Source organism: Anastrepha obliqua, chromosome 6 (assembly GCF_027943255.1).
Source record: "Anastrepha obliqua isolate idAnaObli1 chromosome 6, idAnaObli1_1.0, whole genome shotgun sequence".
NCBI lineage: Eukaryota > Metazoa > Arthropoda > Insecta > Diptera > Tephritidae > Anastrepha > Anastrepha obliqua.
Genome location: NC_072897.1, coordinates 18,221,123 through 18,232,537, shown reverse-complemented (window position 1 = coordinate 18,232,537; position 11,415 = coordinate 18,221,123). Strand labels below are relative to the sequence as shown.

The window sequence follows — 11,415 nt, the reverse complement described above, 5'->3', positions numbered from 1 at the left end:
TTTGCTGAAAGAGAATAAAATTAATACGAAACAAAGCAAATTCTTTGATACAATTTCATTCGAACTTTATTGTAACACTTTTTGGTAGACAAAGTTTTTGGGTTTTTCATCTTTCGCGTGAATAATGACGATGGTTTGCCAACTCGTGAGCAAGCTACATACAATTGTCCATGAGAAAAAATTGGGTATTCTAAATTAATACCGCACATTTGTAGAGACTGTCCTTGCGCCTTATTAATTCTCATAGCGAAGGCAAGGCGAATAGGGAACTGCAAACGTTTGAAATCGAATGGTAAATCCGCCGGAATCAGTGGAATTCAGGGTATCAAAATGTCTTCTCCTTTGTACTTCCCTTTCAAAATTGTTGCTTCGATAACGTTACCCATTAGCTTCTTCACAGCGAGTCTGGTACCGTTGCAAAGTCGGGGCACATTACTATTGCGCAGCATAATAATCGGTGCTCCAATTTTTAATCGTAAATTATGAGGTGGTAAGCCTGGCAAATCGAGTGAGTTTAAGAATTCAGTTGGATAATTTACGACCTCATCTTGATCAGTAATAGTGTCCATTGACTTAAACGCAACTATGTCACCAGGTATTTGATCTAAAATAGCTGAATTTATATCATTGACGTCCTTTTTTTCCCAGCTGAAATTGCTCTTTCGCTGAGTCAATCATGGTTTTTGTAATGTTGAATTATGTTTGGAAATACACTCTGTATCAATGCCTCTTTAGACTGTGCAAAAGTGCAGAAATTGTTAGGCAATGTTATCATTCCTGTTGTTTTTGAAAAAAGGTTTATTTTTTTTGGTTAAAAAGTGTTTTTTGAAGTTTTGAAAAACACTTCGCTCTAACAAATTTCTTCTCAGTTAATTGCTGAAAATTAAATATTTTGAAAAAACTATTTTTTTTTAATTTAACGTTTTTGAGAAAATTTTGTTCTTGAAAAAATTTCATACTTTTGTAAAAGTTTAAACTGATTTGTTAAAAATGATTTTTTTCCGCTTTGAAAAACACCCCCTCGAAAAAATGTATTCTCTATTAATAGAATATGAAATGCTTTAAAACACCATTTTTTTTTTAATTTTGTTTGGTTTTCAGAAAATTTTGTTTTGAAAAAATTTCATGCCCTTGAAAAAGTTTTATTTTATTTTATTTGTTTAAAATTTTTGAAATTTTTTTTTTTGTAATTTTAGAAAAACACCTCTTCGAAGAAATTTCTTATATAATATCTTTTTGAGGAAAATTTGGTTTTGAAAAAATTTCATGCTTTCGAAATTTTTTTATTTTACTTTATTTCTTCAAAATTTTTGAAAACAATTTTTTTTATAATTTTCGAAAAACACCCCTTTGAAAAAATGTTTTCTATGTATCATAGTGGTATTCCATTAACTTTTAGGATTATAGTCAAATACTTACAAATATCTACGCTTTCACAAATAGCAACAATAAACAAATTTCCTCAAAACCAAAAAATTTACTTTTTTTCTAAAAAAATTCTAAACAAACAACGTAATAAATTTAGAATTTTTTGTTCACGAAAAAACAGTATTGTTTTTATTGTATTAACTGAAAACCAAAATGTTGCAAAAAATCAAAACAAAACTAAATTATTTTTTTGTGTTCATTTGGTCCATATGTTCCATAAAAAGTTGATATGGTAAATAATATGCAGGGTCTGATACACGCAAATTTCCATTGACCATTATAGTGACAAAATTATCGATCACCAATTCGAACAGGATTTCAAAATCAGAGTTGGAATGAGTTGTTGTGTGGTGTACTTCTGAAAAAATGAGAAATAAACAAAATAAATCTAAAAATTCGAATTCTAACATTGCTCAATTGAATTGAAACATTATTTTCATAAATACTTAGGACCTTAACTAATGCACCTTGGTACATACCTAACGCAGATATTCATCGCGACCTTGACATCGATACTATTGATGAAACAATACAAAGCGCTAGCAGAAGGCACATAAATAGACTATTAACGCATACAAATCCTATGATGAGAAGACTACCAAATAAAGAAAAATCTACCCAAAGTCGGCTTAACCGTCAAACACCAACAGATCTTGCAAAATCCTTGTAATCAATTGTCAACTAATCGTATATATCATTGTTTGTTAACCACTTGTTTTTAAATAATATGTATATATTTCTTCTAAATGAGCTTGGGGGCATTGGCCCTTCAATATCACTCTCATTCCATCTTTTTGTAAATCAAATTACTTATTGTCTAACGACAGGTGTAATATTTTATGGAAGAAATAAAAAAAAAAAGAAAAATTTTCATTGGAATCATTTGAAATTTCTGTATACAATAACGAAAAATTCAAAAAAAGTTGTACACATAAAATGAATGTCGATTCGAAACTTGCTTTAATCTAAGAATCGAGCAAGTTTTGTTTTGGACAATATTTTGATTTTTTCTTTTTTTTATATGAAGAAAATATTTAAAAGAAATTTTTTTTTGCTAAAAACCTTCCCCTAGTGGATCCCTATAATATGAAAAAAGAACGAATAAAATTGGCCTCGTATCGGCCCAAAAAAATGCGTACAAACGAACATCATATCATTTTTATATATATAGAAGATTTTGTTTAAATTCTTCTTTATAAATTAAATAAGCAAATATTAAAGTTACTTTGATTTTAAATGTTGGTGCTTATAATTCAAATATACATATGTATCTTTGATTGTATATTTAAGTTTGTTTGAAAATATAAATTGAATAAAATTACGTTTAACAAGGGAACATAAAAATGCACAAGCAAATTCTTTGCAAAATGCCGTCGGCTATTCCCCAATTTTATTTCCTACAGAAGCCAAAAACTGTGCAGAGCCAATATAATAAAGAGAGAATTCACTATAATCAGCTCTGTTAAAAGTTTCACCACACCACGGCGGCGGTTAGACTTAATTTTTGACAATTTATACTATTCGTAGCTCGTGAGACTTCTCTATACATTAACGTTCCCTGTATTATTCTTGAACAATTGTGGTGAAAAATTGTGTGTCATTTCACACGTATTCATACATTCGTCCAATTAGTTGTTGTTCAGATAGCAATAAAACATCGTGAGCAGAGATTGCGTTGATTTTTTTTTTTTCGTATATCACTAACACAATCTTATCACCAGGCGAAATCTGCACGATAATCTCACACATATTCACACATTCGCCCAATCAGTGTTTGTTCAGACTGCAACGAAGTGACCATAGATAACTAGATGGGAAACTCTTTTTCTCGTAAGAGCGCTGAAAAATGTGCATTTTTTATAACATTCGCCAATATTGCCCTACCGGTAGAAACATAAATTGGGTATTTTTTAAACAAAAGTTTGGAATTTTTAGTTTCCACACCACCATTGAGGTTAGTATTTAGTGTGCGGTTGCCCAGTAGCCTTATATCACTCATATACACCTACATATAAAAAAAATACGCACAATCCGTATGAAATATGTACATAAATAAGCCAAAAATTTAAAAATTGATACGTAAATGAAATTATTTGAAACTGATATACAAAAGTAATTTAATAAAAATAAAGTAATAAACACGTAAAACGTTACTTATAAATAAATGCATAACATATTGCGATATTTTAATATAACAAAAAAGTTACTTTTAATCTTTGTAAAATATTTCGAACTCAAATTAAATTCCCTTACCTAGAATCACAGAATATTTACGTATATACAAATTTACAGACATAAACCAACATACAGATTTCAATAAAAGTACATGTATGTACGAGTAAATAAATCATATGCATATGTACATAAGACAAATTAAAGTAGAAGTTGAAAAGGATATAAGAGGCTTTGAACTATTCTAAAACTCCCTTCAATTTAAATTATAACGTTCAATTGAATTAATTTTAAGACAAATAATTATAAACGTTTCAATCGCGTAATTTCTCCATTAAGTAAAAACGAACTGCTTTCGTTGGTTATTTTTGGCGCGTTTTCGCTGACAGCCCGCCATTTCGCCTATCAGCTGTTCAAAATCCCATAATGTGTGAATGCTGCCAAGTTTTGAAACGTCCTCATGGGCGCGCTCTCTCTCAAAATGAGGGAATTTCTCATCTTATTATCTATAGAAGTGACATTGTGTTAATATTTTTCGTATATTACTAAATACAATCTTATCGTCAGCCGAATTCTGTAGAATCATTTCACATGCATTCACACACTATACCTATCAGTCGTTGTTCAGATCATATTATAGATGACTGGATACAAGAATGATAGAAGTAATATTGCACCCATCAGAGAGTGCGTGACGTCACGTTTGCCAAGTTGTGAGGTGCTGCTAACCATTCAATATAATAATAATTGGCGCTTACACCCTTTTTGGGTTTCGGGCCGAGCTCCTCCTCCTATTTGTGGCGTGCGTCTTGGTGTTGTTCTACAAATGGAGGGACCTACAGTTTCAAGCCGACTCCGAACGGCTGATATTTTTTATGAGGAGCTTTTTCAAGGCAGGAATACACTCGGAGGGCGGCCGCTATAAAAAAAATGGTTTTCTTATTTTTGGTGTTTCACCAAGATTCGAACCTACGTTCTCTATGTGAATTCCGACAGGTAGTCACACACCGACCCATTCGGCTATGGTGGCCGCCATTTGCTCTTCACAATAAATTTAGTCCTTTTTTTTACCGAAAATGCGAACATTTTTAAGTTTGGTGTTTGTTTCTTTTTGTTTTTAACCTAAAGGTACCGAAACTGTTAGTTAAAAAAAAAAATGTATTATTAAACAAAATAATGTTAAAAAGGGCCACTCTGAGAAGATTTCAGTGCTAATGCAAATTTGTTGATTCTTATAAACTTTGATATTTTGAAAGTGCAAATTTAATTTTTTACTCCTTTTACGTTAATGCAAGAATATTAAATGTTCTTCTCTTACCTCTTCTTAACATTGAAAACCTCTTTACACATTTTGAAAAGCGTTTCAATTTACTGAATGCGAATTAAAACCATAGAGGTGTAATCGTTTTGTCCGGTTCTTAATCCTTAGTGGGACATAGAGCATCAAGAGGTGTATAGTATTCATAGTAAAAATAAGCAAAAAAATACCAGAAAATACTGAAAAAACCATAACGACATTTTAACGAAAAGAGTATCTTATTTTGTTACATAACCGGAAATATAGCAAATAAGTCGTTCCCTTAACAAAATTTAATTGTACATATCCATAACACATTTATTAAAAACAACGCACATTCTCTTGTCACGCATACAAAGTTCTTTAAGTAATTCAATAAAAATTTGGGATTTTATTTTCTTTAAATCGGCATTTTAGTGCGTTTTTACATCAAAAGCTAGACAACACTGCAATAGTGCAAGAGAGATTTGACTGCTGAAAACAGAAGAACACCAATATATATATTACAAAATTATAAACATTTCTTTTAATTAGAACAGGCTAGAAAAATGTCATGAAGAAAGAGCGAAAACTCCGAGACTAAATAACAAAAAAAAAAATGCTAAATCAAGTTACGAAAATGGTAATCTGGCCATACTGGTGCTAAGACCGCGTAACTCATTGTCGAATTCGCTGAGAGTAAAGTAACGGTACTCTTTCTCGTAAGAGCGCTAAAATATGTGCATGTAATCAGTGTTGCCACTCAATACATTTTCTTCGTAGCAAAATATGTATCCAATCTGGCTGTAATGTAGCCAAAAAAAAAACCGGCAATAATAATTGATTATAGCTACGTATTTGGTAGAATTTACTTTTTTTATCAAAAATTTAAATCATTAAATAAAATAGCTCTATATATATTTTTTTTCATTGTTTTTATTATAAATTTATTACCAATATTCAAATAAAAGCATTTAAAATAATTTTTAAACATAAAAGAAAAAACAATTATTGTTTTAAACAATAAAAAAAAAACAAATGTTGTTTTAAACAATACAAAAGTACTTAAAGAATGTTTTTAACAGAAAAAATAATTCAGGTTTTTATAAAATATTTCACAACCAAATTAAAATTTCAGTCCATTTTTAAAGAAAAGTCTTTTTTAGCCGACCATACACAATTTTTTTTAATTAGTTCTTTACAAGTCAAAATGTGATGTATGGTTTTGTTTCCAATTTATTTCTTGTATTCGTTTTTATTAATTTTAATGATGAAAATTTTCTTTCTGCGACTGCAGAACTATGAGGCAAGGATAATAAGGTAAATATAAAACTAGTAAGGTCTGGGAACATTAGCTCACCCAGTCCATTTTTTATGTTAGATACTTTTTGCCAAAAGGAATCAATATCGATATCACTTTTTAAATTGTGATCACTTAATTTTAATAAAGTCCATTGGCTAACAATTTTATCACAGTCAGTATTACATAAGTATTCAAATTGCAAAATTAAATCTAAAATAGAATTGTCATTGTTTGATAGAAACTCGATAGGGGTTATTATTTTTAAAATTTCCAAGTCCTTTCTCATGAAATCAAATCTTAATTTGATTTGATCTAAAAGTTCAATGTAAAATTTTAAAATTTCTCCTTTTATGTCACTTACTTCTTCTAGTGTTGCTTTTGTTTTTAGTAGAAAAAATTCTGCTTTTGTACCAATGAAAATTTTTGATGTTTGATTATAATTATAAATGTTTTTGTAGTCAATATCGACGTGCAATTGTATGTCCTTTTTAATAAAATTGCTCAAAATTAAAAGGTAATGTGATTTAATATTTGAGTAAAGATATGGCAAACGACTTTGTTCCGACTGAAACTCTTTATTCAAATTGTTTATTAGAGGCAACACGTACGAAAGAAATAAGAAATAAACTTTTATTTCGTTGTTCATTTTTTCAGCCAATTGAACAGATCGAACTGCATTTACTTCTAATTTACAATTAATAAAAAAAAGTTTTAAGGCGTCCCATTGTTCAATTAAACGGGAGACAACTCCCTCTAAGGACAACCATCTAGTGTAAGATATAGCTAAAATTTTATGTGGTTTTACAGAGCAATAGTCCTGAAACTCTGCAAAATCGTGCACTCGCTTAGGGCTGTGCGAAAAAAAACTATATATATTTCGGCATAACCAAACAACGTCTCCGGGTAGTTTTTTACAGGCATAACTTACGCACAAGTGCAAAGAATGGCAAGTGCACTTCAAATAAAAAATATTTGTTTCTGCCTCCAACAAAGTCTTTACACCTGATAAATGGCCAGCCATTACATTGGCACCATCCGTAGCCAAACCAATGATGTTTTTAAGCGGAATATTGTTGTTATGAAAGAAATTTTTTAAAACTTCAAACACTGATGATGCATCACATTTTGGTAGTTCTATGAGTGCTAGGAAGCGATCGAGTACGATAAAGCTTGCGACATATCTCACAACTAGCACTAAGCACTTTTTCGTTGAAACATCTGTGGTTTCGTCGATGATGATCGAAAACTTACATGATTTTAACTTCGAAATGAGGTCCTTAGTTGTTGCATTTGAAATGTCCTCTGTTATTTTCGTCGCTTTCGTTCTGGCGCATTTTAAACGTTTTGCCACTTCTGAATCCGGGCAACATTCAGTTAAAAGATCAGGAAAGACATCCATTAGTAGGAAAGGTAAGTTATGTGCTATTAAAAACATAACAATCGTGAGTTCTGCGTTTTTCACCATTTTGCTCATCTGTTCTGTCTTCGCATCTAAAAATGAGTCCATCGATATTTGGCTTCTTCTGGATTCCATGTTTTGCAAATGCGTAGAACAATTTGCGTGTCTATTCAGGTGTGACAAAATATTGACAGCACTTTTATTGCACGCTTTGCAAAAAGCCGTACCGCTTTTGTTTTCCAGCCATGGAAATTTTTTCAGCCACTCTACTCTGAACTTCCTGTTCCTTTTCAATGTTTCTGTTTCACTGCACCAAAATAATAAAATATCAAACACATTTCTGACATTGGCAAAAGCAAAAGTACTTACTTCTCATAAATATTTTCTTCCACTTCAATTTCTTCCTCTACTTCAATTTCTTCCTCCACTTCAATTTCTTCCTCCACGGCTGCTCTCGGTTTCTTAACCACGAATCTAAAATGAAATTATATAAGCCTGTTGATTTAATATTACAATTATATAAACTTACTTATCCATTTCACTTTAAAATCGGTTACCACGCACTTCCAGCTTCACATAACTTCTAATTTTGACATTTGCATGGCATAACTGCGCGCGAACAATGTCAAGTAAGGGAAATTGCGCAAGAGTGATAGGTATACATATACAAAGTGTCAATTGGTTTATATATGCACTAAAGGTATGAACACAATCTTATTTCTATGATTTTATATATCATATGAAGTGTTAGTTTTCTAATTTTTTTTTATTGAAAAAAATTGAAACTATAAAAATGTAGCCATTTAAGAAGCATTGTAGCTTTCAATTTTAAATGTAGCAAATTGGCTACAATTGTAGCCAAACGGCAACGCTGCATGTAATGCAGTGCTGCCCAAAATGAAAAATGTGAGTGTATAAGTGAGAACGAGAGAATGGGAGCAGCCCAGTGGGAAATTTAAACCAAAATAAATAAATATTGGATTGGAGTAGAAAATTTTTGTGGAAGGAATCGAAATGCTTTTTGATATTACATCTATAGCTTTCTTTGAACGACTTGTAACATAAAAGGCATTGCAAGTCGCCAAAGGCATTTTCTAGCATAAAAAAGTTCTCACAGGGCATTGTATTGCATACACTAAGCGTCGCGGACAAACTCGGTGTTTATTCGTTGCTGGTTTGCTAACGACTGAACGATGGAGAGTAAGAATACGTGTGATCAATTGATGTATGGGATGGACAGCACTGATGTAATGCCACACAGGAAGAAAGATTGAATGGGTATGTTTTTAAACAAAAATTGGGCATTTCCAGTTTCCACACCATCAAGGTTGGTATTTAGTGCGCAGTTGTCCCGTAGGCTTTTATTACCCGTATAGACCTACATATACATAATAAAAAGAAGTATAGTCAGTATAAAATACCTAAATAAGCAAAAAATTGTAGATTTAATATTTAAACGAAATAATTCAAAACTCAAATACAAAAGTAATAAATTAATAATAAAGTAATGAACACGAAAAACGTAAGTATAAATAAATACTTAAAATACTGCGATTTTTTAATAAAACATAAAAAGTGGGAAAAAAATAAAGTGCTGAAACGACGAATAGAATAAGTTAAAGCAGATAACTAATATAAAATACCTCAAACTCAATTCCCTAACCTACGCTTTTCAACAATATTACAAAAATGTTAAACGTATTCATATATATAAGGTGAAGTCCAAAATAAACAAGACTAAGGTAAAATACAATAGAAATGACAGGAGCTTCGTTCTGACAACTTCGCGTTTATTTATTCAAAATAGTCTCCTCTGGATACACAGTTCTGCGCGATCTAAAAACTTTTCGAAAGAGTGTTTCAGGTCATCAACCGGAATGTCCTTCAGGATGTCGATACAATCCCTTTGGATAGCGTCTGCGGACGCAAAACATTTTCCTTTCATGGCCAAATGCAATTTTCCGAATAGGTAGAAGTCGCAGGGAGCGATATCAGGCGAATACGGTAAATGATTTATGGTTAAAATGCGATTTCTAGCCAAAAATCAGTCATAAGAGCGGATCGATGAGATGATGCATTATCATGCAATAAGCTCCAGCTTCCTCCTTCGTGGTATTCAGGGCGAATTAGAAGAATGCGATGCAACAAACGTTTCAAAACTCCAAGATAGAAAATTGCATTGACGGTTTGCTCCGTTGGCACGAACTCCTTGTGGGCAACTTCCTTGGAATCGTATTAAGAAATGAGCATCGACTTGATTTTTGACTTCTCCAAACGCCATTTTTTGGGTTTTGGCTCATCTGCGGTTTTCCATTCGGCATTTTGACGCTTAGTTTCAGGTTCATGTTGGAAACATCAAGCTTTATCAGCAGTTACAATGTTGTAAAGGAAGTTACCGTCTTTTCTCGCCTATTCAATGAGGCCTTTCGAATGTTGAGTTCTGACCAATTTTTGGTCCTCAGTTAACTTATGGCGAATGCGTTTACAGACCTTACGTAAACCCAAATGATCAGTTAAAATGCGATAAATCGATGTTTTGGAGATATTCAACTCGGATTCCATTAATTTCAACGATGATTTCGGTTCACTTTTGATAAATTTAGGTGCAATTTCCATCGAGTTTTTGGTGATTACTGATTTTCGGCGGCCCGTATGTTCATTGTCATTTATGCCCTCACAACCATATCAAAAACTCATGAGCTCTGGCACCAGATAGCCCATCATCGCGGTAAACGTTTTATCGATTTTAAAACAAAATTTGATAATAGCTCCTTGTTCGTAACTCCTTTTGTACCGAAATTTATCCATTTCGCAAAATCGAACTGGCAGCCCGTCATTTCGCGTATCAGCTGATCATCCCATAATGAGTGAATGCGGCCAAGTTTTGAAACGAGCTCATGGGCGCGCTCTCGCTCAAAATGAAAGAGTTTCGCATCTTATTATCTATGGTTCAGCCCTTGAGAAGTTGCCTGATCTCTCATCGGGCGCGTCCCAAGTGGTGGATAGGGAAGCCCTGGCATCATACGAGTGGCCTTCCTTGATGAATTAGGTTCAACCCTCGGGGGATGACTAAAAGTTCATATAGAATAAGGGCGTCATCCGCGAACCAAACTCTCTAGGGAGAGGTCCCGAATTAAAATCATCATCAGTAATGGACAACAGATGGATTAATACTCCAGGTGGAACCCACAAAAGTGGCAATCCACCCGCTTCGGGTGCCGGGCATGTATTCTGGAGGTCCCAACCATTACCAAAGTCGCCCAGTTGCATGAGTGAGAGCGCATCCTGGAGGAGCCGAGTGTTGCTATTGCAATCACCTCTTCTTCAGAGACTGAAAGCCGTTTCTTAGCTTCGGAGAGCCTGCATTATGAAGTCACTGTGGTGGCGGCACGACCTCCCAAAGAAGCCATGAAATCGAAGAGCGTAGCAAGGAGGGAGAGGAGAAAGCGGCTGGCAAGCCTCATATGGTAGAAATCCTCATGTGACTCTGCCAGTCCTTCTACGTCAGTGCCTTCCAAAAGACCTCGGAGGCGAAAGTGACATCCACAGAAGCTACTGAGTCCTCGGTGAGCACGGGCGCTCCTAAACTGTCTCGCTCTCAAGGTAAGCGGAGAAGGACAGTGGCTGAAAGCAGTACACCTCCCTGCCCTGCAGCTGCCTTTAATGGCCGAGCTACGGTACCCCATGGTACGAGCGTAGTCTTAGCGTCAGCAGATGTGTCGAGAAAAGGTTCTGTTAAGCCAAACCCTACCCAGAACTCGTTCTACCTAATCTAAAAGGAGTCACAATCCTGCTGTCCAAAGAAATGATATGTCTTGGAGTAATCCTCGATACTAA

General features: G+C 33.6%; 1 protein-coding gene across 1 annotated transcript in view; it reads right to left on the bottom strand.

The window, feature by feature from the left end:
* Window positions 1-1,681: 1,681 nt before the first annotated feature.
* Window positions 1,682-11,415, bottom strand: part of LOC129249812 (calcium-dependent secretion activator-like) — an 83,841-nt gene continuing 74,107 nt past the window's right edge. Inside the window, exon 2 of the mRNA XM_054889461.1 lies at window positions 1,682-1,786. Coding sequence (XP_054745436.1) covers window positions 1,753-1,786 — 34 coding nt within the window. The 3' untranslated portion in view covers window positions 1,682-1,752. The remainder of the gene's footprint in view (window positions 1,787-11,415) is intronic.